At 35.5% G+C, this 19,735-nt stretch overlaps 2 protein-coding genes across 2 annotated transcripts in view; one reads left to right on the top strand and one right to left on the bottom strand.

Moving 5' to 3' along the window:
• Positions 1-4,450: 4,450 nt before the first annotated feature.
• On the bottom strand, positions 4,451-5,951 carry LOC132561578 (P2X purinoceptor 7-like). Its single transcript, XM_060226266.1, has 3 exons — positions 5,629-5,951; positions 5,008-5,220; positions 4,451-4,665 (listed from the first exon to the last, which is right to left on the bottom strand). Exons 1-3 carry the CDS (start codon positions 5,868-5,870, stop codon positions 4,506-4,508), a joined length of 615 nt encoding a protein of 204 aa, XP_060082249.1. The 5' UTR covers positions 5,871-5,951; the 3' UTR covers positions 4,451-4,505.
• A 10,181-nt stretch (positions 5,952-16,132) lies between these two features.
• LOC132561572 (QRFP-like peptide receptor) overlaps positions 16,133-19,735 on the top strand; it is a 35,797-nt gene continuing 32,194 nt past the window's right edge. The window contains exon 1 of the mRNA XM_060226258.1: positions 16,133-16,604. Within this exon, the coding sequence (XP_060082241.1) occupies positions 16,133-16,604 (472 nt within the window). The remainder of the gene's footprint in view (positions 16,605-19,735) is intronic.

Below are 19,735 nucleotides of genomic sequence, written 5' to 3'. Positions count from 1 at the left end.
AAAAGTCTGAACTCTGTCTTAAATAATTGAATGAATATTTTACCTGATCAAGTCACCGATTGCTGAAATAATAGCCTGTAGGTCTCCGACTTCAAATTAATGTTTACCTGAGGTGAAAAGAAGAAAAAAAATACTTCCATTAGCAGGTAGTTCTCTACTTAATTTTTTAGAAGCAAAGATGAAAGTCAACACAGGTCTTTTTTTTTTCAAAAATGAATTGAATTTCGAAAATTGTTAACTTTAACATGCTATTTTAACACCAAAATAATGATTATTGACACGATTAACTCCAGTGTTGCTGAAAAGTTTCAGGGAAACAAATATTTCCTGTGTTTTAAATCAAACGGGTTTAGTTCGGATAATTGCTTCAGCTGTACGAGAAAAAAAGTACTTGACACAGGTAAGTCAATTATACCCTCCGTCACTCACTGCCAACATGCTGGTGCGTTCTTCTATGGAAAACAAAATTGTAGGCAGATATAACTGAGAGCAAGCGCCAGTTATGGCAATGTAAAGGAGCGACGAGGCGGGACACGTGCTGAGTGAATTTCCTCTATTAAGTTCTGAAGGAATCATTTTAATATGATGATATTTTTTTTCTTTTGATCAATTTTAGACATACACTCGCTTCATATTTTTCGAGTAACTTTCCAATTCAAGTTTCATTGTCACTTTTTCATTCAGAGATGTACATTGAAGATGATTATCGTTTGTTAAGAGCACCAAATTATCTTTCAATTGTATGGAGGTTGTGGAACTTTGGTGTTTTTCATCGGTGTAAAACAACTTCTTAGCACAGCGCTGAGAAACTGAAAATGAACAAGACATTATTCTTCTACAAAAAAAAAACCCACTAACTATTATACCTGATCCAGCTGGTTCGCGTCGGTCCAGTTACAAAATCATGCAAGTGCTGGTTTTTTTTAATTATGTATTTATTTTCTAATATTTCGACTTGTCTTCGGTCTGAATAAACAAATCGAGGTCAGTGGTCACGTGGTGTCGAGTTCTTTTGAAATTTTTCGAAGTTGCGAAATTTGTACTCTTAAAAGGAAGAAGACACGAAAATAAATATTCTATTCAAATTATTACACATGTTAACAATACTAAATGTAAAGGAATTATCTGTCCATCAAATATTTACCTGTTAGGAATTAGTGTTAGTACTCCTATTTCTAGCCTTGGCTATTGAGAACATCATTTGTTGTATGATAAACCAGACTAAGAAAATATCATGTGACCTAAGATTACATGTGATTTTTGCTTGAATCTTTTATACAGAAATTCGACTATTGTGATATGGATCTCCCTCGACTAAGGAACTGTCCCGAGAAAAGTTAGGATCGATCTATTAATCAGTGATATCCAAAATAGTTCAAATACGTCCAAAAAAGAAAAACAAAGTAGAAACTGGTGCAAAATATGGACAAAAGAAAGATTTATATCGAAACCCTTATAAAGGTACAAGAAGAATAATACCAAGTGTTCCTGAAGAATAAGCGTCTTCTGCTTCATCAACGACACTTGTCATGACAGTCTTGGTCAATCCAAATCAGTAATGTCTTGTTTGTAAACTAGGTACCGATTGATTACCTAAATAACGTCAAACATATTTAATTCCTTATCTCATAAAGATGATAGATTAACTCTCAGTGAGATCATTATATCGACCAAAGAATATCTCCATAACTTTCACAAAGTTGGATATTTATGCCCTGTGCTTTGAGTTGACCTACCGACTATGGGAATTTTTCAAGAAATTCGTGATATTAGGAACACGTCCTGTAAAATAAAATCATCTTGGACATGGAAAAAAAAATTGAGTTAGGAAGCTGGAGAGTTGCTATCTGGAAAAAGAAAATACCAATAGAATGATATAAATCATCAAGGATATTATACAGTATAGAGGAGAGCTGTCTTTGTTGGTTTTGTTTAAGGAGAAGATGGAGGTAACTATTATACATTACCTTTTTTATGATATTACCACATAATTATTAATATATATGAATTAAAATTCATATCACTTGACTGATTTATTTACGTTCAGTGATAAAAATGAAAATACCAACATGGCAACATAATCATAATTCAAACCCAAATTCCATAAAACTAGGGCAAAACATGAACAAAGAAAGATTTACATGGAGACTTCTGAAAATGTACAAGGAGAATAACACCGGGTGTTTCGAAAGAGTAAGCGTCTTCTGCTTCATCGACGACACCTGTCATGTAAACCTTTGTCAATCGAATTAAATTATGTCACATTCTCAAATGAGAACACGGTATACAAAAACGGAACCAACAGGCAAACTAATGAGCATCAAACACGTCCAGCTTCATATTACAGAAAGAAATTTTCCCATAAAGTTCATGAACCTGCACCTTTTGAACGCCTTTATTGCGAGTTTGTCCGTCAGCCGGAGGAAAGCTTCCATTTGATATCAATAAAGATATATCAATATCCAATATAGATTCTAGATATGTCCTGTCCATATCTTCTTTTGTTTTCAGTGAAGTTTGCTGTATATAGATATAACTTACATATTTTCGTACATCTTGAATTTTATCAATTTTCCGACTTGTCATCATTCGCAATTGCCGTTACAATGATCCACCTATGGTGCAATGACTCACTTTCTTCACAGAATCGCCGTCAGTCTCTGCTTTTAAAAACGAATTCCTCATACGGAATACGCTATAAGGAAATTTGTCACTCTCCAAAAAACAAAACTCAGTTAAATTTGATTTCAAGTGTCAGTGCGCAATGATTGATAATCCTATCTTAACGAAGTCTCTCATGGGTCTGCTTACGCATGCGCCAAAGTTTCCATCAAAGATCATTTGTGTAATAAGTTAAAATGCTTGGATTAATTAGAGGCTGTTATGTCACACCTAAAATTAAAAACAAAGGCCATCATCTCATTGATTTAAACAACTATTGACAGGGAGAAAGAGAACTTAAAAACTTTACCCACTGGTAAACCAGTGATCTGCAGATCAGTTGTGTTCACCCACCGAAACTTGTTACAATTGTTACATTACGTGTTAGGACACATGAATGGTTGGGCTTAATTTCATCGCTCGTTACCATTTGAATTGAATGCATCACCAATATCTCCATAATTACAATGTTTACTGATCAATACATCCATTGTGATAAAAAATTATTTTCAAACCCAATTGTGTTTTTCACGCATCAGTAATGATAGATTCCTGAAGGTACTTTATCCGCTCTATTTAATCAACGTTGACATCGTCAATGGTATATTTCATCTATATTTGGAATGACCTAGATAATTGTTTTTGAGTCTGAGCAACGTTTATAATAACTGTTAAAGCTGACGAAACTGGTGTAGCAGTAAGAGAATACCATCACCAAATCAAAGCATGGTTCAAATTCCTATTCCGTAAAACAAGGACAAAATCTTTATGAATTATGTGTTTACTGTCACTTTTAGTCAAAATAGGAACCAATTTTTCAGAACGTCGTCAAAATGTAATTAAAAGAAGAGGACAAAATACTACAGAACTTTTTTTATTGCTATAATAAAGTAGGACCATTGAATGACACAGCCACAACACGTGGTTTCAAGAGATACAGCTTCGTGATCTCATTTAGAAATATTCCGTTTTCTTTGCACGTTTTCATTTGTACTATTTGATGCCCACTAGTTTATCTGGGGTTCCGTTTTCTATTCCTTTGTTCTCATTTGAGAGTGTTACATTACATACCTGGATTGATCAAGATTTACATTGCGCTTACCCTTCCGAAACACCTAGTCTTATTCTCCTCGTGCTTGTTCAAGAGAGTCTGGGTAATTTGTGATTCTTCAATTAACAACTTGCATTTTAGTTGCAGGAAAATATGTCCATGTATACAAAACATTTAAAGTCTTTACTAGCAATAGTGTCAGATTTTGTGTAATAGTGATTGGAAAAAATAATAAAACCAGTGTACTTGTATATGTACTTTTTATCTTACAGACTATGTACATGAACTGATGGCAGAAGTGCTACAAGTGGCAGAAAAAAGTACGATGCAAGTGGAGGATATGCTACTTAAAGACCAACCCCCACCACTCTGTAGTGGTTTTGTCAGACCTGTAAAAATGGAAGCTGTCGCATTGATGGAATCAAGATTTAACATGAACATTTAAAATACATACATGTACATGAATTTTCATCTGTTTTTTAATATGGTCTGCAAGTCTGTTTTACTTTACACACACAACTGACGTATATTATATATATTATAGAGAGAAAGTATTTTCAATTTCGACAAAATGCACATTTCCCAAGGAGTTTTTAAAAACGTACCTACTGGTAATCCTCCGTTTTCATAGTTATGATTGTTCAAGTTAAGTGGTATGTTCTATAGGTCACATGACGAGACTTACAGATCCTATTACAGTTTCAAGTGTATATATGAATAAAAAACAACAATCAGATATCAATTATAATTTTATTGTTTCATGTCATTCTTTCAATGTTTTCAACACATATTTTTAATGCACAAAATTAAAACCTTTAAAATTTCCATTTGGTGCAGGAAATGTTTCTCTAATAATCTTCACAGCACACGCAGGTAATGGCACTCTTATGCTTTTTCCCAAGTACCCCCAACACCATCTCACAAATTGTCTGTATGCTGTATAGCGGTATCTCCTGATAAAACAAGAACAATATATTCTGTAATCATTGTTAATGCCAAGTTTGCCATTAATCTGCGGAGGATGCAAGCACTAGTGAATTATGGTAAACACAAGTAACTCTACAATACATATGTGTAACAATTCCAAACCAGATTTTCAGAAATGTTGACTTATTATTGAAAATCTATTTTATCTTGTCTGGTTATTGGTTCTTTTGCAGTATTTTAGACCTGTAGCTTGATAGACAAGTTTGTAACATCATTTTTAAAATATCTTCTTAACAAATGAATTATTTTATTATGTTTCAAGTTTTATAATAATAAATTTGATGCTGTAGATAAACATCATAACTTACTCAGGGCATTCTGGTATCTCTCCATGAAGTTGTCTGTACTGGAAATAAGATGTTCTCAGCACATAAATATCCAAACAGACTGGCCCAAATCCAGGATGGTCTGTTATGCACTGTATCCCTGGTATGTCGTCTTTTGTGTTCAGTACACTGTGTATCTCACTACAGCACCTGCACTCCTCAATGGTAGGCATAAGACAGTTACCGCAAAGACACCTGTAACATATAAAATTTTCTGTGTTTTATACATAATTCACTAGTATGTTGGTGTGAAAATACCTTTAAAATGTCTTGTTAGAAGTTTTCTATTCAACACTTTATAGTACATACCAGTACCATTTGACATAGCAAAAGAATACACTTTGTTTCCAGGAAATGTTCTCCTTTGTAAAAAGAAATGCTATGCACATTAATTTATGTAACACAAAATATTTATAAATATTTGTAAATGCAAAAAAAAGGCATTGGCTGTTATTATCTCGACAAAGTCGGACTTGTGAGGTTGAGCAAGTGGAGAAAAAATCCTGAAAATCCGCATTTGTTAACATGCACGATGCATTTTGAAAAGGGAAAATTCCTGGAAAAAAAATAATCATACGTGAAAGCTAACATCTCTGAACATACCAGTCTAAGGATCCCAGGCGATCAGCATTATCATCGCTACGTGTAGACGACGCAGGTGAAGATGGACTGCTTTCACCATCTACCTCGGGTTCAAATTGGTATGGTTGAATACCAGCTTGTCTCTCTATAACCTCCGTGTCGTAATCAGAAGATTCAAAGCTTAAATTCAGGCTGCATTCTTCCGAATTGTTTGAGTCTTCGAACCACTCGCACTCGCTGTTATCACTGTCCGACATTATCATTTCTTAGACCAAGCGCTACCCTTGTGACGTCACGGGATTTTCCGGTCTGTTAACCGGAAGTTGGGAAGTGTGTTAATTAGCCTCCATCGACAGGTGCAAACCGGTTCCGAACGGTGAATTTAACGACAAATATCTCAAAAACTAAGCGACAAATTTTGACCGGGTTTCCGATTTTTTTAATAAGAAAGGAAACATAATTAATATTAATTAATACTATACCGTAATCTAGGTACACTTTAATACTTTTCCCTTGTACCTAATTATTGAATTTGAGCTTGGATTATGATTATGTTGACATATTGGTATTTTCTTGTTGATATGACATTGACACGAAGGTTGAACGTCAAATAATAGATAACTGATGAAAACTTTCAACAACAACTAAATTATTCATGTCTATATATAAATATATATACATATCAATATAGATAAAGATTATTGCTATATTGATATACACACACACACATATATATATATATATATAGAGAGAGAGAATTAATCACTTAACATGACAATCAAATATATCACTAACGTTTTCGGGTCTCGCGGCCATCTTCAGGTGATTAAATATTTATATATAGACATGAATAATTTAGTTGTTGTTGAAAGTTTTCAGCAGTTGTCGATTTCTATCAGAAACATAATTTTTTTAAATAACATGAAATTTGTCTCATTTATCCTTTAGATTAGTGAAAAGCTCTACCTGTCGGTCATGTTTAATGCCAAAAAAATTGTCAAATATTTTTCATCTTAGTCGAAAGCCGCAATTGTCATGAGGGAAGTAAACGTCGTTTTTGATGGGAAACGATACAAACGATATTATCCGCAATCTCGCTATTTTGCAGATATTTCATTTCATTGTGAATTTGAAGGTCTTCGCAAGGTCTTAAAACATCTAGATTGATTAGGAAACAAATCATACAAGTAATGAGAATAGACATGAGTTGTCCCTATTTATATCTATATATCTTCTATAGAATGCAACAAATCCATTGTCAACCGTCAGATCGATCGTATTTCTTTACAATCTTGGTTTTTTACAGCAAGTGTTACTTAATGTGTTTTCATGAAAGGTTTACAAGCGCATATGTTATCTGTGCTTGTAAAATTAGAGAACAATCTCTGTGCTGATTCAGATCAGCAAACCAAGTATGTGGTATGATGGTCTATGGCTGAAGAAAGACCCAAACTACAAGTATATATATAATAAAGTAGTTTCTTAGGAAGAGATATTGTTCTTAATTGATCTAATGAAGCGATATTTCATACAAAAACATAATAACAAAACGACTGTAAGACTGATAGAATGATATGAGGATAGAGTTAATATTCTTTGGATCCCTCAAAAAAAAATTATAATGCATGTGAATTAAGAAACAAGTAAGTTTCTAGGTCGTTTGGCATAATTTTAGCGTAAAATCGTCTTCCATTAAACACAGAAAGAGACACCATTTAAATGATCCTGGAATTGTTTTAGATGATCTGTACGACCATCTAGGTATCTTAATACCATCTGGGGAAAATATAAAAATGTATCGTGATACTTATATACTTAGAAACCGGACTTTTAATACGTTACCAAGTCTGTCTGTTTCTTTTATTGCATGAACGTGACGGACCTGTTACTTAATTTGCAGACACAAATCAAAATGTCACAGCAATCGTATAAAAATGTACTCAACTTACTGACAACTGAATGTTATTAGGAGATGCTTTTCTTTTTTAACTTCACGCTATCTCACAGAAAATACCAACACGTGAACATAATAATAACACAAATTCAATAAAACAAAGACAAAACATGATTTAAAGCAAGATTTACACGGGGACTTCTGAAAAAGAACAAAGGAGAGTATGATTAGGTGTTCCGGAAGAGCAAGCGTCTTCTGCTTCATCGACGATAGGACATCATAACACGTTTGTACAATATCGCCATCGTTTGCTAACGAACTGTAATGGTTATTTAGGCAGAGAAGAAGAAATCACAATACTGCTGAACCAATACATGTCAAATACACACTCGGGGGAAAAGTACTCGTTCTTCCGTAGTTATCAGATCCATGAAAGCTATGAAATCTATTGAATAAGAGGAGGGGGCACCGATCTGTCTTGATTGATCAATTTGGATTTTTCTCAGTCGCTCTTAGAAGGTCGAAGCAGCTGTATGATGTATCGTCACTGACGAGTCCTATATGGGTAAAACGGCTGTATGATGTAGCATCACTGACGAGTCCTATGTTGACAAAACAGCTGTATGATATAGCATTACTGAGGAGTCTTAGAAGGACGAAACAGCTGTATGATGTAGTTTAATTCATTTATCTCGAAGACTTATAGATTGATATAATGTCTTCTCTCCTTATAAAAAAAAATAACAAAAACGAAAACCCAAAAAAAGCTAAAACTTTTTCCATGTAAAGCAAACAATGATATGTAGTTATCTAGCAACCATCAGAAGTAGTTAATATTTGACTGTTTAATTGAATTGTACATGTAAATTTAAGTTAAATAGCAGAAACGTTATTTTCGTGAGTAGTAAAGAAGACAATACCATCATTTAGAACTCCATAAAATATGAAAACATTTAACGAAAATTAGAATGAAATAATCAGAAAAAAAAAGGTTTATTCCAAGCGATTTAGTTAATATAACACGTGGGCGCGAATCAATTGTAGGAGACAAATCAAACTGTCTTGTTTTCGGAATCTTGTGACAAGTGTATATTGTGTTGATTAGCCGGGCCTGCTAACTCACGAGCATCTGATATATATAGTGAGAGACAGCTTTTATCACCACGACACTGATTGATAACCACTTCTCTTTCTCCGGATATTCGGAAATACTAGAAATCAGGTCAACACATATCTGTCTGTAAGATTGCCGAACAAATTTTCCGTCCTGACATGACGGATAAGTGAGGTGAGTTTGTGTAGAATTAAACGGATGTCGCGCTTAACTCCTTCTGTCTCCATCACCGGTCTGGTAACATCGTGTCTTACTACAATTCATAACATAATATTTCTGTTGGATTACAGAAGCCCGTTTTTGCCACTCCAAGGTTGTTCGACATATTCGATTATAATAAATTGAAAAAAAACAGAGCGTTGATAACGGTAAATAAGTTTAAGAACTTGCCTCGCACCCAATTGGTTTTGTAACAATAGAATTATGTAAAAATGTTGTCGGATGGCGCAGTGGTAGCGCACTCGCCTGTCACCTAGGCGTCCGCAGTTCGATTCCCGGCGCCATGTCAAAAATTGTCATGTGCATTGAATCTTCATTTTAATTCAAATCGATGACATGAAGACGATACATCACAGAAATATTATCTACAGGGAGATCCTAATGTAACAAGACGAGGTATTCAGAAAGGGTTAGCGTTTTTTTTGCAAATGTCTTTTCCTGACTTTCTAAGACGGATCAAGGCATAGAACTCTCCATATATTACTAAAGATACGATCAGGAAATCTCAGCATTTTGAATCAGTTGTCCAAAAGGGGTCTCGGAAACCCGCTACTGCTTTTGATTATTTTCTTTTTTTTTTTTTTTTTTACTTCAAAAACCTGATTGGCCAGCATTCATTCAATTAATTACGTGTGTAGATATGCGACCTGTCGATTAATAGGCGTTCCTTTAAAATAGAATTTGTGATGTTTGCTTTTTGTTGGACGTGACAGAAAAAATAATATTCAAAGTGTTGTTTTTCTTAGCACCACCTAGTATCGCCTGAATAATATCGACATTAATTGTAATGCATCAAACGAAATTAGCTACACATGTAAAGTAAAGTGTATCGACTCAATACATATTGCCTATTTGAATTTTCCCGACATGTTCCCATTTATCTTCTGTGGTGTGAAATCAATATTTGTAAATATATGATGACACAGCCCGCCTGTTATCCGGCGAACTTGCACGTGTAATATTTTTGCGTAATTTTCGATTGACTACGCTAAGCAGAAATTGATTGTGATGTCATAAGATGGACTGACGTAACGTCATGAATTGAGAATGGTGCATCAAAATGGCTGCCACCGTCTGACTTTATCCTCCACATTTTGACTTTAAAACCTGTCAAAAAGTATTTTCTTTTCGAGTTATGTGATAATTAATGTTTTTAAAAGTTGTTTTCATTTCACATGAGGATTAGCGAAATTCGTCTCGAATTTTTGTTTTTGCTGTCAAATATTCTACGTCTCGTTTCTTAAAACCTCCGGTGAAATGAAATCCAAATGAAGAATTTACTTTGTACAGTTAGCATGTCTGACCGGAACTGGAACATAATTCAATGAAAATGAAATTAAGCGATATATCTTGAACTTTTGTGTTTTTAATATACCTTTTATCTATAGTTGTGCTTATGAGCTGAAAAGGGGGGATATATGAAATTTCGTTCATGGACTACATATTTTGACGGCGTAGATGCCGGCGTAATTTGGTTAACAGTGTCAAAATGTAAACGTTTTTTTCCGTTGCTTAGTTACTTATTTCTGTTGAGTGTAACTCAGTGTGGTTAGATTTCATCTAAATTTTGCTAGATTTGTCACCACAGTTCACAGATTCCAAATTCGTAAATTCTTGATTTTGGAAAACTGACTATTGTTGTGAAAATTGCAAATAATTGCACGGCGACCTTATCCATGAAAAAAGTTAAATGCTAGAAGATAGTCAAACAAAGGATTTCAGCCATTTTCTTTTTAATTCGGGTGTTTTATTATCATGTTGCTATGCAATTTTAAGCTCATTAAATAAAATAAGAAATTAGCATTTTGTTTTTTTGTTTTCCTTCTCTTCATACCCAAATTTTATACGATTCCATTTCCATAAAAGACGACAAAAAGGATATTGATGTTTTTGCTTTTAAATATATTTCTAAAAATCTTACCTTTCTAAAGATCACCACCAGAAAAAATTCTTTTGTGTGTGTGTGTGTGTATATTTTTTTTTGCTTTTTTTTTTTTTCTTTTTACTTTTCATTGGGTACATCCTTCAGATTCTTATCATATTCAACATATGAGAGAAAAGTTTAAAGGATGTAAAACCATTTATTAAGGATCTGACGGTGTTTTGATATAGAAAGTGATATTTACTTATTGAAACATACCTGTTTGTTGATGGGTTTTTCTCCAGATTGTTGTGTGTCATGCATGTTGTTGTCGTTCGCTGCAGTACCCCTTTTTTCTATTATAAAAACAATACCAAGCACTCTTTTTTCAACGAAAACATAAAAGTTTTGAAAAAGTCAAATTCCGTACCTTGTCAAATACAGGACCTAAGCATTTTCCTGCAAAGCTTACATTTATCTGTTGCTATAGAGATTTGAGGCAGTCAAATAAAATTGAAAATTAGCATTTTGAGATTGTGTTTTACTCATTATCTCAAAATTAGTCTATTGTATTGTAATTCTTGTAACAAACATCGCCTCTGATATTAACAAGAATACTATTTATCTTGAAAAATTATGAAAAAGAAGCAAAAAAAAAGTGTAATTCTGACGCCTGCAGTGGTAAAAGAAGTGTAGCAACTTATTTATTTTTATTTGTTTGTTTGTTGTTCTAAATCACTTCCTCATCTAACTTTTTAAAATTCATATCTAGAACAAAACAAAAGTCATAGAAGTTTTTAACGTTCGAGTTACATACATCCTTTAAGAAGTTTCACTTACTTACTTATATTAATATACAAACATTTATACGGCGGGTTTGTTATCTGTCACCTGATTCGTCACGTGTCTATTTTCAACGGTTTCATCTTATCCTCGGAAAAAAAATGAAAAATAAAGCTCTTCGCAACTAGAGAGATTTACCGCCTCTTTCTAAGGTTCACTAAGTACATATTTCATCGATAAATTATCATCGTTCTATCGATTTGCTTCAGATCTACAATCTTATTCACATGTCGGTAATCACGCGTTGTTCTTAAAATATAATTATAGGTCTGCTTACGAATTAGTTATTTTGAATTAAGTCATTATCAAGCGTTTCCTAATTCAATAGCACTTTGAAACCAACTAACATATCGTAGTTTTAAAAAAGTAAAAATCGAAACGACGTGTTTATAGGAAAAGGACTGTTACATGTTTGCGTCTAATTGAATTTCAATAATTTATTCGTTTACGCTCTAAATCTCTACGTATGGCAATTACGGCTTGCCGAGAATATACGGTCTTGTCCTTGTTTATACCGGTGGTAAAAATGCACGTGTTTGCTTGCATCAATATTTTTTTATAAAAAAGTGGATTAATTATTCAGATACTTAGATGCATTGGTACATTATATATACGTTTATCTACAGAATTTCTTTTTTTTAAAATCCAAATTAGACCGTTATGAGTATGACAATCATACAACTTAAAGTTGACAATGCTTGTTAAAAAAACAACTTCCATTTTGATGTGAAAAAAAGTATGAAGCTTTTATGATGCTTCCGAGACCAGGCGTAATTGTTATAATATACAGCTGACTTTAACTTCGGGCGGTCAATGTTAAAATGCAAACTGGTTTGACAAGTTGCAAGCCTTTTAAACCCTGGAATGCCCATACTCGTTTCCAAGCAAGGCTTGGACTAAAATGTCGACCGCTTCCTTCGATACGCTGACCGGAAGATCTCATTATCATGGCGGGCTTCTCCGAAGCTTATGAGAAACGGAATTTTTTTTTTTTTTTTGATCTGAAAATGAATGATTTTTTAATTGGTATTGTTAGTTTTTAATCATAATTTTTTTTCAATCTGCGTCTCTCGAAATCCTGTCATGTAAGTCTGTTATCTGCCAATATTTTGCACCTAATTCTTTATATTTGGAGCAACTGTCACCTGTCAGCACCATAGTTACAGATTTTGCTGTATAGAAACGGGAAATTCGCAATGGGAAAACTACCACGTTCAGTATAAAATTGGAGCACAGTTTTCCCACATGGTTTCATTGTAGGAAAAGATCGAGATAAGCAGCTGATGTAGAAGAGTCTGTTGTGTCCTTGATATTTCTATATCTGAGGAGTTTATACAATGGACGTGATATGAGATTCATTATTCATTAACTGATGTATCTGTTCTTTTACATCATAATCTAACGTTCTTGTAACATACATGTCTACTCCGTTTTGTGTTCTGTTTAAGTTCACCCGTGTCACAAGGATCAACACTCCTATTACCACAATCGTCGTCATCAATGATAAATCCCACCAAACATCCACAACTGTTAAATAGCCGAGATCTACAGGAATTAACACATCAGAATTACAAAATAACAAGGAGTGTTCATGGAGTCGGAGATCAGTGACGCCTGTGTATAGACTGTTCCTGGAGTCGGAGATCAGTGACGGCAGTGTAAAGACTGTCCCTGGAGTCAGAGATCAGTGACGAGAGTGTATAGACTGTCCCTGGAGTCGGAGATCAGTGACGACAGTGTATGGACTGTCCCTGGAGTCGGAGATCAGTGACGACAGTGTATAGACTGTCCCTGGAGTCGGAGATCAGTGACGACAGTGTATGGACTGTCCCTGGAGTCGGAGATCAGTGACGACAGTGTATGGACTGTCCCTGGAGTCGGAGATCAGTGACGACAGTGTATAGACTGTCCCTGGAGTCGGAGATCAGTGACGACAGTGTATAGACTGTCCCTGGAGTCGGAGATCAGTGACGACAGTGTATAGACTGTCCCTGGAGTCGGAGATCAGTGACCGCAGTGTATAGACTGTCCCTGGAGTCGGAGATCAGTGACCGCAGTGTATAGACTGTCCCTGGAGTCGGAGATCAGTGACGACAGTGTATAGACTGTCCCTGGAGTCGGAGATCAGTGACGACAGTGTATAGACTGTCCCTGGAGTCGGAGATCAGTGACGACAGTGTATAGACTGTCCCTGGAGTCGGAGATCAGTGACGACAGTGTATAGACTGTCCCTGGAGTCGGATATCAATAACGGCAGGTTCCTTTGTTATGGTAGATTTAATAACGACAGGTCCCTGTGTTGTGCTTTCCCTGCTGACATGAAATACTTTTGACTCTAAACATAATTTTGCAGCAATACATATCCCAGGAATATCGACATGACATCTATAACAATAGGTTTTGTCACCTACGCCTTACTGTCTTGACACCTAAAACACAATGTGTTGTCACCTACGCCTTACTGTCTTGACACCTAAAACAGTGTGTTGTCACCTACGCCTTACTGTCTTGACACCTAAAACACAATGTGTTGTCACCTACGCCTTACTGTCTTGACACCTAAAACACAATGTGTTGTCACCTACGCCTTACTGTTTTGACACCTAAAACACAACGTGTTGTCACCTACGCCTTACTGTCTTGACACCTAAAACAGTGTGTTGTCACCTACGCCTTACTGTCTTGACACCTAAAACACAATGTGTTGTCACCTACGCCTTACTGTCTTGACACCTAAAACACAATGTGTTGTCACCTACGCCTTACTGTCTTGACACCTAAAACAGTGTGTTGTCACCTACGCCTTACTGTCTTGACACCTAAAACACAATGTGTTGTCACCTACGCCTTACTGTCTTGACACCTAAAACACAATGTGTTGTCACCTACGCCTTACTGTTTTGACACCTAAAACACAATGTGTTGTCACCTACGCCTTACTGTCTTGACACCTAAAACAGTGTGTTGTCACCTACGCCTTACTGTCTTGACACCTAAAACACAATGTGTTGTCACCTACGCCTTACTGTCTTGACACCTAAAACACAATGTGTTGTCACCTACGCCTTACTGTCTTGACACCTAAAACACAATGTGTTGTCACCTACGCCTTACTGTCTTGACACCTAAAACACAATGTGTTGTCACCTACGCCTTACTGTCTTGACACCTAAAACACAATGTGTTGTCACCTACGCCTTACTGTTTTGACACCTAAAACACAATGTGTTGTCACCTACGCCTTACTGTCTTGACACCTAAAACAGTGTGTCACCTACGCCTTACTGTCTTGACACCTAAAACAAAATGTGTTGTCACCTACGCCTTACTGTCTTGACACCTAAAACACAACGTGTTGTCACCTACGCCTTACTGTCTTGACACCTAAAACACAACGTGTTGTCACCTACGCCTTACCGTCTTGACACCTAAAACACAATGTGTTTTCACCTACGCCTTACTGTCTTGACACCTAAAACACTATTTTGTCGTCACCCTACAGCATGTATTGACACCTAAAACACAATGCGATGTCACATACAGAATACTATGCTGATACATATAGTTCACTGTGTTGACACGGGTTATCATCTAGATACTCACATGTTTACACGTGTAAATGCTGACACTTCTAACATACGCATTCTGTCACATGCACAACATATTTGATGTAATATCATTTTTTCTAGAAAGAAAATGTAAGATCACTTGTTTCAGTTAACAAATCTTTATCCCTGAGACGTTTGACTGATAGATTGAGGTTATTTACTTCATCAAGTGGTAAATGAACTCAACGTTGATCTGTCATGGTGATTATCGTATCACAGAGGTCAGTTTTATAATTACTGTTATTAAATAGCTTATCGGACGAAACGCTACGCCTTCCTGTCAAGATCTCAAGTCCACGAGGCACTGCTCCATTGGGCTATATCTCAAACCCCCTATAATTATTGCACACACATCTAACTATGGTAACTGTTACACACATCTCAATACAACTTCCGATGTTAATGATAAAACGAAATTATCTTTGGTGACAATATCACACACACCTATGTCTGGTAACTTTAGCATACACCTTCCTATGGTAACTTTACCACACACATGTCCCTATGGTAACTATACCACACACATATCCCTATGGTAACTACACCACACACATCTCCCTATGGTAACTACACCATATACATGTCCATATGGTAACTATACCACACACATCTCCCTATGGTAACTACACCACACACACATATCTCCCTATGGTAACTATACCACACACATCTCCCTATGGTAACTACACCACACACACATATCTCCCTATGATAACTATACCACACACATATCTCCCTATGGTAACTATACCACACACATCTCCCTATGGTAACTGTACAATACAGTAGTGTTCAGTACGAATCACACACATCCTATATAGTCGTTCTGTGATAGTATAATAGTGCCAATCGTTACCATTTAGCAGACGACACATACCTGGTTTATATAGCGACTGCTCAGATCAGCTTGCATTGACTCGAGCTAGCCAAGGTGATGAAGCTCGCGGTCGGCCAGGACTCGCTCCGGAGACTTGTCAGTTTATGATATGGAGAAAAATTCACAGGAGAACTCTACAACTTACTACCCAAATATGGACCAGGGGAGTGTACCTGAGTATTACAGTCAAGATCAGGTTTATTTGAATAATTCACCTCTTCACCCAAACAGAACCAGTTTATATAATGTATCTGAAGAGTACCTTGATTATGACTACGTCATAGATTACTCGCAATACGACTACTTAAAACCCCTTAAGTCTGTGCCCCTGCTTGAAGCGGTCATAAAAGTGGCCGTGTATTCCAACATTATTTTACTGGCCGCTGTGGGCAATGTCCTAATAATTCTCGTGGTTATATGGAATAAACAACTACGAACAACTACGAACTTTTATATCGTCAATTTGGCGGTGTCGGATTTGTTGGTAACGCTCGCATGCTCTTGGGTTCATGTTGTCGACGATCTGACAGAGGGATGGATTCTGGGAACGTTTTTCTGCAAGTTCAACAGCTTTGCGCAAGGTACGTATATATCAATTATTAATAACTGCACTCATCTCAACTTTTGTCAATATTCACTGAACGGAAACAGCATGGCATCAAACAGAGCAAGTACAAAAAGAAAACGATACTTTGTTCGTAACCTCAAATATTGCCAGTTTTTCTTTTTAATACTCTCGTGACATTCAAAGTTAAAAGGATTGTTCTATAGATCATTTCGCCTTAAAAAATCACCTGATACCACATCTCCGGTCCAATTTCGCGTCATTCCAATAAATATTTGTTTATTCGATCCACCAATAAAATCCAAAATGCACGTGCTGTCCGCTTATATCCAAACTCGGGTTAATGGGACTGTAATGCATGGCGAAAATCACTGAAATGTACGCAAATCGCAACTGCGCAATGAAACAGAAAAAAAAAATTATGGCACGAACTCTACTGGGTAAAGCCACGCGATGGCAAAATGGCGGTAACTCAATTTGTTTTCTCGAAGAGACAGAGCTGCGAATAAACTCTCAAAGGACATAGGAACCGGAAATCACTTATATTGACAGGTTTTAGAAACAGGAACCTTATAGTTTGTATTAAAAAACACTGACACTAAATTTTATACTACACAAAACAAAACTTTCTGAGACCGAAATTTGTACTGAGCAACACCGAGTCAGTCTGTTTACATTTTTGTTTTACACAGCACTTTCGAGAAACTTAAGTTTGTACTACACAACACATAGACTAAAGTTTGTACTACACAACACTGATAACGAAGGTTATACTACACAACACTGATAACAAAGTGTATACTATACAACACTGATAACAAAGTTTGTACTACACAACACTGATAACAAAGTTTGTACTACACAACACTGATAACAAAGTTTGTACTACACAACACTGATAACAAAGTTTGTACTACACAACACTGATAACAAAGTTTGTACTACACAACAACACAACACTGATAACAAAGTTTGTACTACACAACACTGATAACACAGTTTGAACTACAACACTGATAACAAAGTTTGTACTACACAACACTGATAACAAAGTTTGTACTACACAACACTGATAACAAAGTTTGTACTACACAACACTGATAACAAAGTTTGTACTACACAACACTGATAACAAAGTTTGTACTACACAACACTGATAACAAAGTTTGTACTACACAACACTGAGAAAAAAGTTTGTACTACACAACACTGATAACAAAGTTTGTACTACACAACACTGATAACAAAGTTTGTACTACACAACACTGAGTTTGTACTACACAACACTGATAACAAAGTTTGTACTACAGTTTGTACTACACAACACTGATAACAAAGTGTACAAAGTTTGTACTACACAACACTGATAACAAAGTTTGTACTACACAACACTGATAACAAAGTTTGTACTACACAACACTGATAACAAAGTTTGTACTACACAACACTGACACAACACTGATACACAACACTGATAACAAAGTTTGTACTACACAACACTGATAACAAAGTTTGTACTACACAACACTGATAACAAAGTTTGTACTACACAACACTGATAACAAAGTTTGTACTAACACTGATAACAAAGTTTGTACTACACAACACTGATAACAAAGTTTGTACTACACAACACTGATAACAAAGTTTGTACTACACAACACTGATAACAAAGTTTGTACTACACAACACTGAGACTAAAGTTTGTACTACACAACACTGAGACTGAAGTTTGTACTACACAACACTGATAACAAAGTTTATACTACACAACACTGATAACAAAGTTTGTACTACACAACACAGAGACTAAAGTTTGTACAACACAACACTGATAACGAAGGTTATACTACACAACACTGATAACAAATTTGTACACACAACACTAACAAAGTTTGTACTACACAACACTGATAACAAAGTTTGTACTACACAACACTGATAACAAAGTTTGTACTACACCACACTGATAACAAATTTTGTACTACACAACACAGACTAAAGTTTGTACTACACAACACTGACAACCAAGTTTGAACTACACAACACTGGTAACAAAGTTTGTACTACACAACACTGAGACTAAAGTTTGTACTACACAACACTGATAACAAAGTTTGTACTACACAACACTGATAACAAAGTTTGTACTACACAACACTGATAACAAAGTTTGTACTACACAACACTGATAACAAAGTTTGTACTACACAACACTGATAACAAAGTTTGTACTACACAACACTGAGACTAAAGTTTGTACTACACAACACTGATAACAAAGTTTGTACTACACAACACTGATAACAAAGTTTGTACTACACAACACTGATAACAAAGTTTGTACTACACAACACTGATAACAAAGTTTGTACTACACAACACTGATAACAAAGTTTGTACTACACAACATTGATAACAAAGTTTGTACTACACAACACTGTTCACAAAGTTTGAACTACACAACACTGATAACAAAGTTTGTACTACACAACACTGATAACAAAGTTTGTACTACACAACACTGATAACAAAGTTTGTACTACACAACACTGATAACAAAGTTTGTACTACACAACACTGATAACAAAGTTTGTACTACACAACACTGATAACAAAGTTTGTACTACACAACACTGATAACAAATTTTGTACACACACATAACAAAGTTTGTACACAACACTGATAACAAAGTTTGTACTACACAACACTGATAACAAAGTTTGTACTACACAACACTGATAACAAAGTTTGTACTATACAACACTGATAACAAAGTTTGTACTACACAACACTGATAACAAAGTTTGTACTACACAACACAGAGACTAAAGTTTGTACTACACAACACTGATAACAAACTGTATACTACACAACACTCCCGTTAAAGTTTGTACTACACAACACAGAGACTAAAGTGTGTACTACACAACACTGATAACAAACTGTATACTACACAACACTGAGACTAACGTTTGTACTACACAACACTGATAACAAAGTTTGTACTACACACAACACTGATAACCAAGTTTGAACTACACAACACTGATAACAAAGTTTGCACTACACAACACTGATAACAAAGTTTGTACTACGCAACATTGATAACAAAGTTTGTACTACACAACACTGATAACAAAGTT

This window comes from Ylistrum balloti, unplaced genomic scaffold (assembly GCF_031769215.1).
Source record: "Ylistrum balloti isolate Yb309-2 unplaced genomic scaffold, AGI_CSIRO_Ybal_v1 Utg371226, whole genome shotgun sequence".
In the NCBI taxonomy this organism is placed as follows: Eukaryota; Metazoa; Mollusca; class Bivalvia; order Pectinida; family Pectinidae; genus Ylistrum; species Ylistrum balloti.
This window is presented reverse-complemented; position numbering and strand designations above follow the sequence as displayed.